Genomic DNA, 21,027 nt, shown 5'->3' on the forward strand with positions numbered 1-21,027 from the left:
ACACGATGCATTAGAAACTGGTGATGTCAAATTGCTTTAATTGGGACTGAGGGATGGCACTGACAGCACTGTCTATTGATTTGAAGACGGTGTTTCCCTGCTTTTACTCTTCTCATCTCCACTCCTGATCTCCTTAAAGTCAACTTGTCTTAGCTACTCAGTCACCTTGAAGCCAGGACATAAACACTTCTACCTTTATCTTGCTTCTATGTTTTGCAGGATCTAATATGCTAGAGAGTATTCCTGTAAACATGACTTACCCTCTTGCTGAGAAAAACAGGTGGTTCTGTGCCTGTGTCAGGAAGCAATAGCTGAGATATTAACCCTAGTCCCAAACCCGCCTTACTGCAGACGTGGAAAAGTTGCTAAATGCTTTGGCCTCTGTCTTCCATCTTTAACAAAATGTTAAAATAGCCTTTGCTATTTTCCTAGAAGTATAGGAAGGATGAAATAAACTTTGAAGAAGTGAATGTATCATTTCTCATAGAAAAGACAGGGCATTGTTCATCACTTTCAAGACAGTGAACCCAGAGAACTTACCTTCCGTCTTCAGCTGGCAGCCCAGGTAGTAGGCCACTTGACTCATAAGAAGTTTATTTTTGCTGTCTCTGCATTTCTGTTCTTTATCGCGATCTTTTTGATCTCCTGTAAACAAATTCAGAAGAGCAGGTCACATTAAGCAAATCACACTTCACCCAAGACCAAATCAGTGTTTGGTCATAGCACAAGGATGTAAAATATTCTCAGTGTAAGAATGTGATATTCTGATGAAAATGTTCTAACAGGCCCTAGGTTAAATCAACTGAGTAGATGAGCCTGCTTTTCAGATCCATGGGACAAAATCTCCCTCATCTGGTAGATCTTAATCACATATCCTCTGACCTAAGTCAGTGCAAATAATTAAAACTTTGTCCCCAAAATCTTCAAAAATTGCCCTAACCACTTTCCAGAAGCATTACTGCAATACTGATTTATATCATCATATATCATGCTCAATGGATGTTTAGGGAAATTTATAATAGGAGACAGGACCAAGGGATGAATTCTAACAACCTTTACTTAAAAATAATCTGTGGAGGCAGCCCGGTGTCTCCTGCCTGGAATTCCAGCATTTTAGGAGGCCCAGACCGGCAGATCACTTGACCTCAGGAGTTGAAGACCAGCCTGGCCAACATGGTGAAACACCGCCTCTACTAAAAATACAAAAATTAGCCAGGTGCTTTGGTGCCCACCAGGGATCCCAGCTAATTGGGAGGCTGAGGCACCAGTACCAGGATACTTCCTGTTCTTGATGGTGCCACTTACAGATACCACAGGTTCTATTAGGAGCAGGGTCCCCTTCAAGCTCCTCACAGGAGGTACCATGTGCTATCACTGTGTTCCCCTGGTGCCCCAGAACACACCTTTGCCTACTGGGGCTCAGCAGAAACCAGAACCAAGGAGAAGTTCACTAGCCTCATACATTTAGACCAACAGACTAGATGCTACTGGTCTGCAGAATCGTATACAGTAGAGAGGATTCCTGTAAACATGATTTCACCCTTTGCTGAGAAAAACAGGTGGTTCTGTGCCTGTGTCAGAAATCAATAGCTGGGACTTTTTTGTTTTTTTTTTTTAAGACGGAGTTTCGTTCTTGTTACCCAGGCTGGAGTGCAATGGCATGAACTCGGCTCACCGAAACCTCCGTCTCCTGGGTTCAAGCAATTCTCCTGCCTCAGCCTCCCGAGTAGCTGGGACTACAGGCGCACACCACCATATCCGGCTAAGTATTTTAAGTAGAGACGATGTTTCACCTTGTTGACCAGGATGGTCTCGATCTCGTGACCTCATGATCCACCCGCCTCGGCCTCCCAAAGTGCTGGGATTATACGCATGAGCCAATGCGCCCGGCCAATAGCTGGGATTTTAATCCCAGTCCCACACCCACCTTATTGCAGACATGGAAAAGTTGCTAAATACTTTGGCCTCTGCCTTACATCTTTAACAAAACGGTAAAATACTCATTTCTATTTTCTGCAAGTATGAAGAGTATGAAACTAATTTTGATTAAGAAAGTGGTTAGGTTCTCAAAAAAAGACAGGACATTATTCATCACTTTCGTGGTGGTGAACCTATAGAACTTACTGTAGGTCTTCAGCTGGTAGTTCAGGAAGTAGGCCACCTGACTCAGAAGAAGTCTATTTTTGCTGGCTCTGAAAGTCAGTTTGTTTTCTTCCTGTTGGAAGGATTTCTCAATGCCTTCTGGAATGTTCACCTCTGTGTTTTCTCTGGAAGGAGGCTTGCCAGATGCCACAGTGCTGATGTTTGGGGCAGAACACAGATAGCCAGGGACTGGAGAGAAGAAACCCAAACACATGATGCGTTAGAAACTGGGGACATCAAATTGGTTTCATCAGAACTGAGGGATGTCACTGACAGCACTGCCTATCGATTTGAAGATGTTGTTTCCCCGCTTTTACTCTTCTCATCTCCACTCTTGGTCTCCTTAAATTCAACTTGTCTTAGCTACTCAGTCACCTTAAAACTATGAAATAAACACTTCTACCTTTATCTTGCTTATAAGTTTTCCAGGATCTTATATGGTAGAGAGGATTCCTGTAAACATGATTTGGCCTCTTGCTGAAAAAAGCAGGTCATTCTGTCCCCGTGTCGGGAATCAATAGCTGGGATATTAATACTAGTCCCACACCCGCATTATTGTATACGTGGAAAAGTTGCTAAATACTTTGGCCTCTGTCTTCCATCACTAACAAAATGTTAAAATGCCCATTGCTACATTCCTGGAAGTATGGGCAGGATGAAATGAACTTTCAAGAAGACAGTGTATCGTTTCTTAGAGACAAAACAGGACACTGTTCATCACTTTCATGATGGTGAACCTAGAGAACTTACCTTCCGGCTTCAGCCGGCAGCCCAGGTAGTAGGCCACTTGACTTGTTAGAAGTTTATTTTTGCTGTCTCTGCATTTCTGTTCTTCATCGTGATCTTTTCGATCTCCTGTAAATAAATTCAGAAGGGCAGGTCACATTAAGGAAATCACACTTCACACAAGACCAAATCAGTGTCCACTCATAACACAAGGATGTAAAATATTCTAAGAATGTGGTATTCTGACAGGAATGTCTAACAGGCCCTACATTAAGTTGCCCTAGAAGTAGATGAGCCTGCTTTTCAGATCCATGGGATAAAATCTCCCTCATCCGGTAGACCTTAATCAAGCAAAAAAATTAAAACTTTTTCCCCAAAAATCTTACAAAAATTGCCCTAACTACTTTCCAGAAGCATTGCTGTAATACTGATTTATCTCATCACATATCATGGTCAATGAATGGTTAGAGAAAATTTTACAGGAGACTGGACAGAGAGATGAATTCTAACAACCTTTACTGAAAAAAGAATCTGTGGAGCCACCATGGTGGCTCACGCCTGGAATCCCAGCAATTTAGGAGGCCCAGGAGGGTGGATCCCTTGACCTCAGGAGTTCAAGACCAGCCTGGCCAACAAGGTGAAACCCTGCCTCTACTGAAAATACAAAAGTTAGTCAAGTGTGGTGGTTCCCACCGGGGATCCCAGCTGATTTGGAGGCTGCCGCACCAGTCAGGGTATTCCCTGCTCTTGATGGACCCACTTTCAGATAACACAGGTTCTATTAGGAGCAGGATCCCCGCTAAATTCCCGACAGCTGGTACTGTGTGCCATCACCGTGTTTCCCCCAGTGTCCCAGAACACAGCTTTGCCTAGTGGGCCTCAGCAGAAACCACAACTAAATGGAAGTTCAGTAGCCCCAGACATTTAGACCAACAGACTAAATGCTACTTGTCTGCAGGATCTTATATGGTACAGAGAGGATTCCTATGAACCCGGATTTAGCCACTTGCTGAGAAAAACAGGTGGTTCTGTGCCTGTGTCAGAGATCAATAGCTGGGATTGTAACCCCAGTCCCACACCCACCTTACTGCAGAGGTGGAAAAGTTGCTAAATACTTTGGCCTCTGTCTTCCATCTTTAACAAAATGTTAAAATACCCATTTCTATTTTCTGCAAGTATGGGAAGGATGAAATTAATTTTGATGAAGAAACTGGTTAGTTTCTCAAGACAACACAGGACATCATTCATCACTTTCGTGGTGGTGAACCTATAGAACTTACTGTAGGTCTTCAGCTGGTAGTTCAGGAAGTAGGCCACCTGACTCAGAAGAAGTCTATTTTTGCCAGCTCTGAAATTTGCTTTGATTTCTTCCTGCTGGGAGCAGAATTTCTCAATGTCTTCTGGAATGTTCACTTCTGTGTTTTTTCTGGAAGGAGCCCTGCCAGATGCCACTGTGGTGACGTTTTGGGCAGAACACAGATAGCCAGGGACTGGGGAGAAGAAACCCAAACACATGATGGGTTAGAAACTGGTGTCATCAAATTCGTTTAATCGGGACTGAGTGATGTCACCGACAGCCTTGCCTATTGATTTGAAGATGTTCTTTCCCTTTTACTCTTCTTACCTCCTCTCTCATTCTCTTTAAAGTCAACTTGTCTTAACTACTCAGTCACTTTGAAACCAGGAAATTAACACTTCTACCTTTATCTTGCTTATGAGTTCTGCAGGATCTTCTATGTTACAAGGATTCCTTTAAACATGATTTAGCCTCTTGCTGAGAAATACAGGTGGTTCTGTGCCTGTATCAGGAATCGATTGCTGGGATATTATCACTAGTCCCACACCTGCCTTACTGCAGATGTGGAAATGTTGCTCAATACTTTGGCCTCTGTCTTCCAGTATTTTGTTAACATATTTTAACAAAATGTTAAAATACCCACTGCTATATTCCTAGAAGTATGGGTAGAATAAAATTAACTCTGAAGAGAGTTCATCATTTCTCAGAGACAAGGCAGGACACTGTTCATCACTTTCAAGACAGTGAACCTAGAGAACTTACCTTCCGTCTTCAGCCAGCAGCCCAGGTAGTAGGCCATTTGACTCATAAGAAGTTTATTTTTGCTATCTCTGCCTTTCTGTTCTTCGTGATCTTTTCGATCTCCTGTAAACAAATTCAAAAGAGCAGGTCACATTAAGGAAATCACACTTCACACAAGACCAAATCAGTGTTCGGTCATAGCGTGAGGACGTAAAATATTCTCAGGGTAAGAATGTGATATTCTGACAGGAATGTTCTACTGGTCCTTAGATTAAGTCACCCTAGAAGTAGATGAGCCTGCTTTTCAAATCCATGGGACAAGATCTCCATTTGGTAGATCTTAGTCACATCATCTGAACTTCTAACAAAAAATTAAACCTTTGTCCCCAAAATCTTCAAAAATTGCCCTACATTCCAGAAGCATTGTTGCAATACTGATTTATCTGATCATATATAATTATCAATAAATTGTTAGAGAAAATTATATAGGAGAGTGAACCAAGGGATGAATTCTAAAAACTTTTACTAAAAAAAAAATCTGTGGAGCAGGTTTGGCGGCTCACACCTGGAATCCCAGCACTTTAGGAGGCTCAACTGGGCAGATCACTTGACCTCAGGAGTTCAAGACCAGCCAGGCCAACATGGTGAAACCCTGCCTCTACTAAATATACAAAAATTATCCAGGTGTGGTGGTGCCCATCGGAGATCACAGCTGATTGGGAGGCTGAGGCACCAGTACCAAAGTACTCCCTGCCCTTGATGGTGCCACTTACAGATATCACAGGTTTGCTTTTCATTGTGGGTACTGTGTGCTATCACTGTGTTTCCCCCAGTGTTCCCAGAACACAGCGTTGCCTACTGGGCCTCAGCAGAAACCGGAACCAAATGGAAGTTCAGTAGCCTCAGACATTTAGACCAACATACTAGATGCTACTTGTATGTAGAATCCTTATATGGTAAAGAGAGGATTCCTGTAAACATGACTTAGCCTTTTGCTGAGAAAAACAGGTGGTTCTGTGCCTATGTCAGAAATCAATAGCTGGGATTTTAACCCCAGTCCCACACCCACCTTACTGCAGATGTGGAAAAGTTGCTAAATACTTTCACCACTATCTTCCATCTTTAAGTAAATGTTAAAATACCCATTGCTAGTTTCCACAAGTATGGGAAGGATTGAAATTAATCTTGATTAAGAGAAGTTTGATTAGTTTCTTGAGACAAGACAGGACATGATTCATTACTTTCATGGTGGTCAAACTATAGAACTTACTGTATGTTTTCAGCTGGTAGTTCAGGAAGTAAGCCACCTGACTCAGAAGAAGTCTATTTTTGCTGGCTCCGATATTTGGTTTGGTCTCTTCCTGCTGGGAGTAGGAATTCTCGATGATATCTGGAAAGTTTGCCTCTGTGGTCTTCCTGGAACACATCCCACCCGATGCCATCATGCTGACATTTCGGGCATCACAGGTAGAACCAAGGACTGGGGAGAAGAAACCCAAACACATGATGGGTTAAAAACTGGAAATCAAATAGGTTTCATCAGGACTGGGGGATGTCAGTCACTCAAATTCTTAACTTACTGTTGAGAAAAACCTGATCCCTCCTCACAGCACTTTAGGGTCCTTAACCGCAAAAACAAGGTTGAAAATGCTTGAGCTGAGAACTGAAGGCACTGCCTTTAGCTCATACTCTGACAAGAGTGAAAGAGATAGTGGACAGTGTCCCAGGTAACCATCTGCTGTTGCAATAACAGAATTAAAAGCTGGGCGTGTCATGGAATCTTAGGAGCCCTTCATTCCAACTGTCCAGGCTTTGCTAAAACACAGGCCTCTTGGTCTCACCTGAGGTCACAACAGATGGGGACCATTACTCTATAATTCACTCTCAGTATTTGTGTACTGTTGTGACAATGCCACAGTCCCATCTCATTCCCAATACATCTAAGCATGTGCCTCATTTTTCATCTCTTATGTGTATAAAATCATGAAGGAAGAAACAGTTTCCCAACACGTGATACTTTCTTAATGCTAGTCATGAAGTCAGTCATGTTAAAACAGAATTTAAGGCTTTTCCACAAGTTTAAGATATCAACTTATTACACTGCCATGATATCCTCTGAGTCTTAAAAATGTTTTCTTTCCTGGCTCAATGTTCTTCTTACTTCATCCCTTTAGTTTTTCTTACTGGCAGGTATGCTCCTTTAGCTTTTCTTACTGGCTGGTACCAGTACACTAATGTTTATGGCAGAAGAGGCTTTTCATGACAATTAAGACCAGTGTGATGTCCCTATGTCCCAAGCTTCCTCTATGTTGGATGATTTGTTTTTTAATGTGACTGAACACTACATCTCATACTTGTCACTTATAGATGTCATTATAGTCCCAGAAGAGCTCTTTTCAAGGTGTCACACCATTGAAACCATTTCTATAGAGATCTCCTGAAAGCATGTGTGACCATCTATCATGGGAAGTCTTGGAAACCTGATATGATTTTGTTTCCATTTAATTTTTTCCATATATTGAAAATAACAGGGCCATGAGCCGTTCTTATGGAACACTGTTTGATAGGTATTTTTCTAAGTTGGTCTAACACCATCGATGTGTGGGTGCATCCCACTAACCTAACAGGGCAAGAGCAAGGTGATGGTCAGGGGTGGTTGGTGGTCCTCAGTGTTGCTGTGCAATGGAAGGTGAATTTGAGATTAGAGGAATGAGTAGGGAAGAATGATCCCCTGAACCACCCCCTCACTTTCTCCACCTCGGTTTTCTGAGCCTGGAATTTGGGAGAATGCTCTGTAGCCCAAGTCTCCTATGTTTGGCTGCTGGGCTTGCCTGAGTTGAGGGTGCAATGGGTGTGACCCTGGGCTGCCCAGCATTCATGTGGAAGTCAAGGGAGAAAGACTGCCTCAATCCCATTGGAAAGCATGCCTCTCTGCAGCCCCCACCATCCTCCAACTACCTGTAGGGATACTGCATGGAGATATATCAAAGACTTTAAGTAAATGTATGTTCTGGTGTCTGGGAGGCCTGACATTCTGGGGCAGAATGAAAATGTCAGGTTTCATTTTAAAATGAAACTGCAGGTTCACAGTTATGTGGCTTACCTGCAAGGTCACACAGAGATGATTTTGAGCACTGCTAATAAAAGCAATCACAACAATTATTCCACAGTTATTCATAGGATCCATGTCATTCAGTGAATATTCATATAATCATTCAGTAATTGTTAACCAATTTGTACCAAGCATTTTGCTCAAAACTGTGCACATATTTTGACAGCACTATCTTCATCATATGCTTCAAGGTAATGCTGTTATCCTAAGAGTCAGGTAAGAAACCTGAGAAGAGGGTTAGCAAATCATGAATTTGGCAATATTTCCATTGTTTAGTGTCTGTGATCCTGGATGAATAACCAGAATGAGTCACAAGAAAAGTATTCATTCCTGTATCATTTTCCAGGACAGAGGTGTGCCCTCCTAGAGTATTGGGCCCAGAATTCATTAGTGTTTGCAACCTTGCTTTAACAGCATGGGAAATATCCTCTGTTGCCTGGAATTTCCCTGAAAGTTTGGAACATACAAGAGAACTATGAGACTTGGTCTATACTTAATTCTTGACTATATTTAATTCTCTCTTCTAAGGAACACCTATGATTTTCACTAAGACTTTTGCTTTTTTTCCTTCTTTTTTTCAGAGAGTCTTGCTCTGTCTCTAGGCTGAAATGCAGTGGTACAATCTTGGTTCACTGCAACCTCTGCCTCCTGTGTTCAAGTGATTCTCCTGCCTTAGTCTCCCAAGTCACTGGGACTACAGGCACGTGCCACCACGCCCAGCTAAGCTTTGTGTTTTTAGCAGAGAAATGGTTTCAGCGTGTTGGCCAAGATGGTCTTGATATCCTGACATCATGATCCCCCCGTCTCGGCCTCCCAAAATCCTGGGACTGCAGGCATGAGCCACCGTACCTGGTGAACTTTTGCCTTTTTATAACCACAATATATGTTTTATGAGGAAGATTTTACTGATAGCTCCATGTAGAAAGAATAACTATGAGCTATGGTTTAGGTTTTATGCCCCACACTTACTATTTTTATGATTTATTTTGAGATTAAATTCTCATGTAAATAGAAAAATACTTATTACTTATAAAAGCAAATTTGTTATTGGTTTGAGTTTTTGATGCTGAAGCACGAACTGTTGACTTTATCTGTGTCTGTCCCCATCAGTGCCACTCATCGTCTCCCAGTATGACCTGGTCATGCCCCTGCACTTACCCTCATCCTGCTCAACCATCTCCACGCACTGTCCAATTCCATCAGTGATTCAGGCTCCTCCCAAGGCTTCCCGAAATGGGTACAGAAAGCAGTACATCAGACACATTCCAGGCACAAAAGTAACCCATACCCTAAAGCAGGCAGCTGTGTTCCCACTTCCCTGAAGTTGGCAGTGATGTCCTAGGACAGGAAGAAATACTTGCCCTTGTTAGGGGTCTGTTCTTCATGTATCAGGGCCTCTAATCTAGTGCACACAATTGTCCTGAATGTGAATGAACTTGCTAAATTTCTCATTTCTTGCTAGGTGGCTCGAATAGATTTGTAAGACTTCCTTACTTACCCATGTCTGCTGAAGTCTGAAATCTTACCAGCATGATTCCTTTTCTTGTAAGGGGCACCTTAGGGAAGATTGGCCCCACTGACATGCAGAGAGAGGTAAAGTGAATTTCTACTCAAAGCAACCTTGAATTTGAAACTAGGTCTTTCACTGTTTCAAAGCTGAACTGTAGGTCCAAACATGTACATATTTGGACATTATATCCTCATCGGAATCCTCAGGCATGTGTCCTCGAGGGCTTGTATGTCTGCTGTACTCAGCATAAAGTTATTTCTCATTATGGTAAGTTACAAGTAATTTGCAAGAATATCATTCATTATCAAGATCAAGTTTTTTATCATCATGGCAAGGACAAATTTAGAACACTTATTAAATTTACTTCTTTGTTTCCCCAGCCGGAAACAGTCAATAGCTACTGATATCATCAGTGTCTTCTGAATACCTTGGCTCTGTTAACTGCTTTGACTCAACATGGAGCAGTATTGGTGCACTGTACCTCCGTATGCTGAAATATGGCTGAAGTCCAGGGTCACTGGCCCAGGCCATACACTGAGGTCATCTCATGCAGCATCGGCCACTGGTTCCAATGAACCCACCATGACTACAATTCTCATCAATCACCAGTCACTAGACTGAGAATTGTGTGAAAGCTGGGATCCTATTTTACTCACCTCTGTGATCGTGGTTCTTAGCTAAGGGCCCAGCACAGAGGGGGTCTCTCAGCAGTGTTCATCCATGACTGAATAAAATTGACTACAAACCTCCGACCCTTTCACCTACATTTCTGTCCCCAGTATCTTGTAAGGATGCTCTTTCTCTCAGAATGCTGCAAATCCCCTTCTCTAGAGAGGTGCCTGCCCTACACCATCCCTGCCCCAGGATCCTCTCCTGTGGGAGCTTGAAGAAAGGCTAGCCTGTTTTGAATTTTTTTTGAGGCAGTTTTTCTCTAGTTACCCAGGCATCAGTGCAATGGTGTGATCTCAGCTCACTGCAACCTCTGCATCCTGGGTTAAAGAAATTCTCCTGCCTCAGCCTCCCAAGTAGCTGGGACTACAGGCATGCACCACCATGCCCAGCTAATGTTTTTCTATTTTCAGTAGAGATGGGGTTTTGCCATGTTGACCAGGATAGTCTCGATGACCTTGTGATCCACCCACCTCGGCCTCACAAAGTGCTGGGATTATAGGCATCAGCCACAAGTCCTGGCCAATCTGAAAATGTTCTCTTATGCTTCCCCCTGTCATTAGGAGCAATGTCCTTTGACATACCCTCCCAGCTTCCAGGCTGCCACAACACCTCAGTTGGGTAGAACTACTGTATCTTGTTGAAATGATCTGTTTGTGTTCTTCCACTCACTGGCTTTTCTTTGGAGACATTAAATAGCTGAATCCCAAGTGCTTAGCATGGTATAAAGAAAATTAAATACTCAATAAATATTTATGAGAAACTTCCCTCAACTGAAGACACAGAATAGTTTATCACTGCTTCATATACAAGCGAAGGACACTTACTCTGGCACCTGACCTAAGGCAGAGCTGTTCGATGTAAGAATGAACACCTCCAACCCTTCTCCAAGCACAGTTATTCCCTCTAACCCACAGTGACCTGAAGAGCATCAACTGCTATGGCAGCCCCGAGGTCGAGGCTCCTAGGTCTGAGGGAGGAGGGCTCAAGGTCGCATCCTCCCCCTCCTGGAGTTGAAGCTGCCCCTCACTAAAAATGAGCTCTAATCTACCCTATGGCTCTCCCTGGCCAGAGGCAGGAGATTCCTGTGGAGTAAGTTTCTCTCTCACTCCCTAATGCTCAGCTCATGCTGCTCCCTGAGAATTTAAGTGATCATAGGCATTGCCCATTTCCCCTGAGGCTTCTGTCCCAGTTTGTCCTTATTCTCCTCTTCTTTGGTTTTCATCTATCAATGGCTTATCCTTTGTGGCTTATTCTCATCCCCTAAACCTGCTGACTTTCTTTCTTTCCTCAGCTCTTGGATTTCAGGGTGTAGACTCAGCTCAGGCTCCTACAGGAGACACACACAGTCAGGTCTCAGCTGATGGTCCCAGGCAGCACTGAAAACCATCTCAATTCCTCAGAGACTCAGAGAAAACAGAGCAGGAAGGGACCTCAGAGAGGTACAATAAGCCCCTACCTTACCGATGAGGAACCTAAAGCCCAGAAACTCTAAGACTCTCCCAGGAACTCTCACCTCTTGGTGACAGCAGGTCCCACACACAAGCCTTGGCCTCAGCCTCCCTGTGCAGAGCAGGTAACTCACCCTCCAGAAGCTCACTGCTGACTTTCAAAAAACTTTAGATTAAAAATACCAATTTCCTCTGTGAAAACAAAAACAGTAGAAGCCCCTTTCCTTGGACAAACCCTTTATCACAGTTCTATAGTCCTGGCATTTATACTCAGTCAGCTGTCATTCACTAGTTGCTAGATTGGGGCAGGGAGCACATAGGATTAAATAGTGTTTCACACAACCCTGCTTTCCCGGCCTGGGCTCTCAGCTCCTTCATTCTTCCTCAGGGAGCTTCCTCTACTGTAACTGCTGGAGAGTCCAGGCCCTCACATGGACCATTTCTCCAAGAAGATCCCTGTTAGTTTCTTCCGCTCTTAGAGATAGAGAAGGCAGAGATGGGTTCTGGGACTCCATAGTCTTAGGTTTTCTCCTGAGCCAGCCAGGGCAGCTGAAAGCAATCATGACTGCAAGAGATCAGAACAGTTGAAGAGGACTATGGGCTCACAAGGACAGGCCCTCCTGGAGATGGTCAGGACCATGACACAGGCAATGCCTGACCAATTCTGCTGGGGACAATGCAACAAGAATTAAGTGGAGCATGCTGCCATGAGGAAAAAGGAAAAGAACCAAAACAGTGGGGGAAGAAGGAAAATAAATGTGTTCACAAATGATAAAAAAAAAAAAATGCAGAGCCTGGAGGCAAAGCTCCCTGTCACAGAGGGTTAGTTCCAGGCTGAGGAGCCTAATCAAGACATTCCTGCTGGACTTTGCTCAGCCCCATTTCAAAATGGTTTTCCATCAGTGACTTTGCTCCCTCCACTTTCCCTCTTTTTGAACAAGAATCACTAGCATCGTTATTCTGTGACTGTACCACCGTTGCACACTGAGGACAGACAAGCTGTTTATTCAGTTTCACAGGTCAACAGAGGTAAGGGAATTATATCAAGGATCTGTACTTTGGCTGGGCATGGTGGCTCATAACTGTAATCCCAGCACTTTGGGAGGCTGAGGGGGATGGATCCCTTGAGGTCAGGAGTTTCAGACAAGCCTGCCCAACAGGGCAAAACCCCGTCTCTACTAAAAATACAAAACAATTAGCTGAATTCAGTGGTGTATGCCTGTAATCTCAGCTACTCAAGAGGCTGAGGCAGGAGAATCGCTTGAACCCAGGAGGCTGAAGCTGCAGGAAGACAAGATCACACCACTGCACTCCAGCATGAGGGACAGACCAAGACTCACTCTCAAAAACAAACAAAAAAGAATCTGTACTTAACGGACACCCTCAGAAACCTCATTTGCACTTGATGTAGATGATTTAAATGAGATTTTAAACTTTTCATCAGATTAGAGCTACATGACATTTCTCACTTTGAACTAAAGCGTTTATGACAAGAAACTTGGAAACCTTAGGTGAGAGGGTGAATCTATTTTGCATCTCTGAGGAATATGAATGTCTGGGGAACAGAAGTTGAACTGTGATAGGTGGAATTTCTAAAATGGTCTCCAAACATGCTGTACCCTTATCTCTGGAACCTGTTAAGCTGGTGAGACATTCCTGTAATTACGTTGTTACATGGCAGTCATATGACTTTAAGAGTGATATGGTTTGGCTGTGTCCCCACCCAAATCTCATGTTGAATTATAATCCTAAGTGTTAGAGGGGGGCCCTGGAGGGAGGTTATTAGATCATGCGGATGGTTTCTAATGGCTCTGAACCATCCCCCAAGTGCCATCGCCTGACAGAGTTTTGATGAGATCTAGTTATATAAAAGTATGTAGCACTTCCCCTTTCACTCGCTCTGTCTCTCCTGCCGGTCATGTGAAGACCATGCCTACTTCCACTTCCACCATGATTGTAAGTTTCCTGAGGCCTCCCCAGAAGAAGCCTGCAGAGCCCACAGAACCATGATCTGATTCAACTTCTGACTTTATAAATCACCCAGGTCATTAAGTATAACATTGCAAGAAAAGACTAATACAAAGGCTGAGCTTTCCTGAGTGGGCCGGATTGAATCACATCACTCCCTAAGTGTCAGAGATTTCTCTAGCAGGTAGGAGAAGACAAAGTCAGAAAGAGGAAGGGAGCTGGAGAAGAATTCCATGAGCTGTTGTTGGTTGGAAGCTGACAGCCAGGAGGACTGAAAAAGGGATCTCAGTCCTCCACCCACAGGAAGAGGAATTCTGCCAAAACATCTGCAGTGAACTTGGAAGGGTAGCCTGAGCTCTAGATGAAAAACACAGGAAGCCCATAACTGGATGTCAGCCTCCTAAGACCCTGATCAGGGAACCCAGTCATTCCTGAGTTCTATGGTTTCAGACCACTAACTTGTTATAATGTGTTAAAAGGTAGCAACAGAAAACTAGTTACAGGTGCCTATCTGTACTCTTTTTACATTTTCACGTACATGTATGCTAATCCCTATAGGCAAAAAACAGAAAAAAAAACGAAAGACTACAGTAAAATGTTATACTTACTTTTGTGGAAGCACTGCAAGGGCTGTTCCAGAGCCCTTGCAACTTGAAGAAGATAACGAAGGGCATTTCAGGAAGGTGAGAAGTGTCTCTTCAATGTTACAAATACAATTTCTGAAAGAAAAAAGATGGTAAAATACTTAACTCCCAGCCAGGTGTGGTGGCTCACGCATGTAATCCCAGCACATTGGGAGACTAAGGTGGGTGGATCACCTGAGGTTGGGAGTTCGAGACCAGCCTGACCAACATGGAGAAACCCTGTCTCTACTAAAAATTCAAAATTAGCAGGCCAGGTGCATTGGCTCACGCCTATAATCCCAGCACTTTGGGAGGCCAAGGTGGGTGGATCACGAGGTCAAGAGATCAAGACCACCCTGGTCAATATGGTGAAACCCCATCTTTACTAAAAATACAAAAAATCAGCTGGGCGTGGTGGTGCGTGCCTGTAATCCCAGTTACTTGGGAGGCGGAGGCAGGAGAATTGCTTGAACCCAGGAGGCGGAGGTTGTGGTGAGCCGAGATCGCACCATTGCACTCCAGCCTGGGTAACAAGAGTGAAACTCTGTCTCAAAACAACAACAACAACAACAACAAAAACAAAAACAACAAAATTAGCCAGGCATGTAATCCCAGCATCTCAAAAGACTGAAGCACAAGAATCACTTGAACCCTAGAGGTAAAAGTTGCAGTGAGCTGGGATTGCACCATAGCACTCCAGCATGATGGCTCACGCCTGGAATCCCAACACTTTGGGAGGCTGAGGAGGGCAGATCACCTGAGGTTGGGAGTTCAAGACCAGCCTGACCAACATGGAGAAACCCTATCTCTACTAAAAATACAAAATTAGCTTGGCGTGCTGGTGCATGCCCATAATCCAAGGTATTCAGGAGGTCGAGGAGGGAGAATTGCTTGAACCTGGGAAGCAGAGGCTGCAGTGAGCCAAGATGATGCCCTTGCACTCCACCTGTGCAACAAGAGTGAAACTCCGGCTAAAAAAAAAAAAAAAACTCCGCATATCATTATCTGCAAATTCATCATCTACATTTCTAATAGAAGGTTTTTTTTTAAGGCTCTTTCACTTGTGCTCACCAGACAAGGTTTGATAGCAACTATGTGTCACCAGCATAGATGAACCAATTCAAGGAGAGCAATAACAGGACTACTACTAAGTTCCCCCAAAGAAAGTCCTTAGAATGAAATATCTCCTCTAGTTGACACAAGAGTAAGACAACAGTCAATTATATAAAATTCCAATCTAATAAAAGCTTAAATGTAATGTGCTCTATTTTCCAAATTTTAATTTTGTTCAGGCTCCATCGTGATGACCAGGGACTGGAAAATGACTGCAGAGAGGCTCTGGGGAATCTGGGGAGGTAAGAAATGTATTCCACGTGGGGACTGAGGCGATGGCTACAAAATTCTACATATCTACTTAAATTATTAAATTCTACATTTACAATTAGTGACTTTTATGACAAGTAGCTTGTTCAATGAAATGAACAAGTGAAGACAGTCCCAGAGGAGCACGGGCTCACAAGGACAGCCCCTCGTGGAGATGGTCAGGACCGAGACACAGGCAATGTCTGACCGATTCTGCTGGGGATGACAGACCAAGGATTAAGCGGAGGATGCTGCCATGAGGAGAAAGGAGAAGAACCACAGGAGTGGGGAAAAAAACAAGATAATAATGGTTTCAAGAAATGCAGAGCAAAGATCCCAGAGGCAAAGTTCCACAGGATGGAGGGTCAGTCCCAGGCTGTGGGTCCTACATAAGAACCTCCTGCTGGATTTTGCCCAGCTCCATTTCGAAACGATTTTGGGTCAGTGACTTCTTTCTCCCTTCCATGTTCCTTCTTTTTGAACTAGAATCACTGTTATTGTTATTCTGTGTCTGTCCAGCCATTCCACATTAGGAACAGATAAGCAGTTTGTTCAATTTCACAGGTTGATGGAGGTAAGGAAATTATATCAAGGATCTGTACTTAATGGACACCCTCAGAAGCCTCATCCACACCATGTGTGGATGTCGTAGATGAGATCTGAAACTTTGGATCTGATGTGGTCTATGTGACGTTTTTCATATTGAACTACTGCTTTAATGACATGAAATCTGGAAACTTTAGAGGAGAGGGTGCATGTATTTTCCAGATGGGGGAATGTAAGTGTCCAACTGTGGTAGTGCCTCATGATTTTTACCTGTTGAATCTGACAGCTCTTCATGTAAGCCCACACCATGGGAGGCTGCTCTTGGTGCACTGAATTCTACATCAGTGCCTCGGAGAGTCCACTGGAAGCCCTGGACAGCCAGAGTCGGTGGTGCCCCAGCATGGAGGCCCAGAGCACACAGCACTGAAGCTCCAGACAGTAAAGAACAATGTGCTGGTGAGAGCCAGGGTCAGCAGGAACCTCCGCCTAGGTCTGAACATGATTGGCCTTCATATGCTATGACATAAAAGAGAGAAGTCAAGGTTAACATTAAGATTTGGGGCTTGGGCAACGTGAAGGATGAAACTGCCGTTTGTTGAGACTCGGAAGACTAAGAAAGGAGCAGACTGAAAGATGGCGGGAACTAGGGTTGGCTGGGTTTCTGTCATACGCAATAACAGTCCTGACCAGCCTGGGCAACATAGTAAGACCCTGTCTCTGAAAATAAAAAATTAGCCAAGCATGGTGGTGCACATGTGCAGTCTCAGCTACTTGGGAGACTGAGGCAGGAGAACTCCTCGAGCCTTGAGTTACATGTTACAGTGAGCTATGATGGCACCACTGCCCTCCAATCTGCAGGAGGAAAAAGAAAAGGTCCTGATTAAATACTAGCATACCCAGAGAAGTTTTCACAAAGAACTCTTTGAGGCAGATCTTAGTGAACAGAAATTCCATTCTTTCTGTTAGGAAATTAAGAGAGTGTAGGTGTGGTTAGTTAATGCTGAATGAACTATCTTTGGAATCTCATCTACTGGTCCATCTGGTGTCTGTGTCTGTCTGTCTCTGTCTCTCTCTCTCTCTCTCTCTCTGTGTGTGTGTGTGTGTGTGTGTGTGTGTGTGTGTGTGTGTGTATTCTATCTGCCACATCACTGAGCTTTGCTAGTTTATGCTGCAGTAACAAAAGCCCCCAAATCTTAGCAGCTACATATACAAAGGTTGATTTTCATTGACATTTCCTTGTATGGCAGGTTAACTGTGATTCTACTCTAGACAAGTTCTTTTATTTGTTAGATAGTGAACGCTGTGATACTTGGAGAATTTATGAATGTGGTTCATTCATTCATTTAACAACTATTTCAATATCTGTATCATACCTGGCAAGGTCAAGTACTGAGAACACAGTAGCAAATAAGAAACAAGATCCCTAATTTCCAAGAATTTATATCAAAATGAGATTACATACAAAATCAACATCATAATAAACATTATAGTCATAAATTAAATAGACTTAGTAAATATTCTAAGTTAGAAAAATATAAAATTATTAAAACTAAAATGGCCAGGTGTGATAGCTCACACCTGTAATACCAATACTTTGGGATGACAAGGTAGAAGGATCATTTGAGTCCAGCAGTTTCAAACCAGTCTGGGCACCATAGGAAGACCCTGCATACAAAAGATACAAAATTAGCCAGGCATGGTGTTGCCTGCCTGTAGTCCCAGCTACTTAAGAAGGCTGAGGTGGGAGGCTGCTTGAGCCTGAGAGGTCAAAACTGCAGTGAGCCACGATCATACCACTACACCACTGTACTCCAGCCTCGGCAACAAAGCCAGACCATCTCAAGGAGAAAAAAAAACAGAAGAAACAAGAAGAAGAAGGAGAAGAAACAATTTAATTGATATACTCCTGGAACTATTATGTAGAATCCTGTCATCTACATTATATCACATCAGCCCTTTACTTTAAGTGGCTTAACAGTTAAATATGATCCATAAAATTTTCCTGGTAATTAAGTATACCTAAGAACAATCAAGTATAAAAGAGGTACTTCCTTGACAGGAAGATTGTAAAAGTGTTTAAAGACAAATAAAGAAGAGAATAAAACCTGTAGCTCTGTGATACGCAAATAACATCTAACTGAAGTCACAATGAACATCTAGCAATCATTCTGAACACCAAAGATTCACTTAATACATTTTGCCTGAACTCCCAACAGATCTCACTTACCAATACCTGTATTAGCCAAGAAATTAGCAATAGTTTATAAATTACCACCTATGACTCCATCTGCTCTACCCACTAAAAAAATTTCATGTATTTCTTTATTCTTTATTATTTTTTGTAGAGATTGGATCTTGCTATGTTGCCCACGTTGGTCCAGAAACAGACCCACACTGATTTTGTCAGTCAGATGACCATACAGCCATCCAATTGATGGAAAAAAAGTGCTACACAGTGTAGAAGGACAAAGATGGTCTTTTCCATGCATGGTCCTAGATCAAGCAGTCACATCCATGTAGCAAAAAGTGAATCACACTCAGGAGGCTGAAGCAGGAGAATTGCCTGAACCCAGGAGGAGGAGGTTGCGGTGAGCCGAGATCGTGCCATTGCACTCCAGCCTGGGTAACAAGAGCGAAACTCAGTCTCAAAAAAAAAAAAAGTGAATCATGGGTGGGTGGGTTGGCTCAAATCCCCGCCCTCTGGGAGGCTGAAGCAGGCAGACTACTTGAGCCCAAGAGTTTGAGACCAACCTGGGAAAATGGTGAATCCCCATCACTCCAGAAAGAAAATACAAAACTTAGCCTGGCATGGTGACACATGTCCATGTTCTCAGGTACTCAGGAAGCTGAGCGGAGAGGATTGCTTGAGCCAGGAGGTGGAGGTTGCAGTGAGCTGAGATTATGCCACTGCGCTCCAGCCAGGGCACTAGAGAGCCTATCTGGGGCGAATGGGTCGGGGGTGGGGAAGCATAAACTAAACTAAAATTGCTATGAGATTTGCATTGGCGGCCAAGTCCGGAATCCCGGAGGCCTAAAGACCCCAACATTCCAAATTTGGGGCTTGAGATCTCGAACCAATTTGTGGCCTCGAAGGTGAAGCAAAGGGTCAATGTCCTCCACCAGATCTAGGAGGATGTGCCCCCGAAGCTGCTCCAACCTTCCACCTCTTGAGATGCCACAGGAAGACCCGCCCGTGAGTTTCTTTCTGAGAGCCCACGATAGCAGGGCTGCGGCAGCGACAGGCAAGGAATCCAATGCAAGGAACTTAAGCGCTCGGGGGCGGGGCAGGGGCGGGGGCTGGGCGGCGCACCCGCACCGCTGGCACAGCAAAAGTTGTGGAGGCCCCCCGGCGTGCACATCGACCCAGTTGTGCGCGCCGGTCCCAGACTCACCACTCTCCCGGCTTGGCGCGGTGCCCTCACCTCAGAAAGGCTGTGTTGACTTCCCCCTAAACCTTGACTTCCTACTAAACCTTACACTTTGAGTGCAGATCTCGGCTGCGGCACTCACCTCGGAAACGCTGCGTGGACGTCCTGGTAAACCTTAAGTTAGCGCGCCTCCGATGCGCGGCCGGCGCCTACCTCGACGCTGATGCCCAGTCACCACCGACGCGCCGACCACGCCTCGGACGCCGCTGTCGCCCCACAAACCCTCTGGACGCCCCCGACGCGCGGACGCCACAGACCCTCTAAACGCTGCGGACGGTGACGCGCCACCGACGCCACAGACGCTGTCAGCGCCTGGGACGCCGCTGACCCTCTGACCGCTCTGCGGCCGCCCCCGACAAGCCTACCGCGCCACCTACATTCCCGACGCGGGTACTGCACCGCCGATTCCATCCCCGCATGGGACGCCGGCGACGCACCTCGGAAGTTGCCTTCACGCCGCAGAGGGGCCCACTGCGCCGCGGACGTCTCGCGCTGCAGAGACCCACGACGCAGACCGCGGCGTGTACGCCCCCGACGCGCCGACCGTGCCGCGGACGCCGCAGACCCCGCGGACACCGTCAGTGCCTGGGACGCCGCCGCCGAACCGCTGACCGAGCCTTGGATGTCCCCGACCAGCTTACTGCACCGCCGACCGCGCCGCCGATGCCATCGGCGCCTGGGACCTGCCGACGCACTGTAGACGCTGTCGTGTCGCCGCTGACATCACTGACGCGCCGACCACGCTGCCAACGCCACAGACCCTCTGGACGCCACAGGCGCAGATCGCGCCACCAACACCACTGACGCACCCGACGAGCTGACCGCACCGCCGACGGCGCTGACACTGTGAGCAGCTGGGAAGCCGCTGACTGCGCCGTGGATGCCCCGACCAGCTTACTGCACTACCGACCACGCCGCCGATGCCATCCGCGCCTGGGACCTGCTGACGCACCGTAGATGCTGTCTTCGCGCCACTGACGTCAGTGACGCGCCAACCGCGCCGCCGACGGCACTGACACTGTGAGCGGCTGGGAAGCCGCCGTACCGCTGACCGCGCCTTGGATGCCCCGGACCAGCTTACTGCACCGCCGACCTTCCCGATGCTCCTACCTCGCCGCCGATGCCATCCGCTCCTGGGACGCCGCCGAAGTACCGTAGACGCCGCCGTCGCGCCGCTAACGTGACTGACGCGCCGAACATGCTGCCTACGCCACACACTCTCTGGACGCCCCTGGCGCGGATCACGCCGCCAACGCCGCTGACGTACCCGAAGAGCCTACCGCGCCGCTGACACTCCTTATGCGCTGACCTCACCGCAGGTGCCATCTGCGTGTGTGACGCCCCTGAAGTGCCTCGGACACCTCCGTCGCAGCACAGACACCGCCGACGCGCCAACCGCACCGCAGACGTCCCCGACGACCTGACAGCGCCGCCGATGCCATCCGCACCTGG

At 45.5% G+C, this 21,027-nt stretch overlaps 1 protein-coding gene across 1 annotated transcript in view; it reads right to left on the minus strand.

The window, feature by feature from the left end:
* The window catches only part of LOC103790940 (uncharacterized), a 38,095-nt gene extending 17,824 nt beyond the window's left edge, over positions 1-20,271 (minus strand). The window contains exons 1-10 of the mRNA XM_054239541.2: positions 20,013-20,271; positions 16,418-16,663; positions 14,225-14,335; positions 9,177-9,356; positions 6,177-6,386; positions 4,928-5,029; positions 4,149-4,358; positions 2,893-2,997; positions 2,125-2,331; positions 541-645 (exon numbers count right to left, since the gene is read on the minus strand). Coding sequence (XP_054095516.1) covers positions 541-645; positions 2,125-2,331; positions 2,893-2,997; positions 4,149-4,358; positions 4,928-5,029; positions 6,177-6,386; positions 9,177-9,195 — 958 coding nt within the window. The 5' untranslated portion in view covers positions 9,196-9,356; positions 14,225-14,335; positions 16,418-16,663; positions 20,013-20,271. The remainder of the gene's footprint in view (positions 1-540; positions 646-2,124; positions 2,332-2,892; positions 2,998-4,148; positions 4,359-4,927; positions 5,030-6,176; positions 6,387-9,176; positions 9,357-14,224; positions 14,336-16,417; positions 16,664-20,012) is intronic.
* Between the last annotated feature and the right edge of the window lie 756 nt (positions 20,272-21,027).

Source organism: Callithrix jacchus, chromosome 8 (assembly GCF_049354715.1).
Source record: "Callithrix jacchus isolate 240 chromosome 8, calJac240_pri, whole genome shotgun sequence".
NCBI classification, from domain to species: domain Eukaryota; kingdom Metazoa; phylum Chordata; class Mammalia; order Primates; family Cebidae; genus Callithrix; species Callithrix jacchus.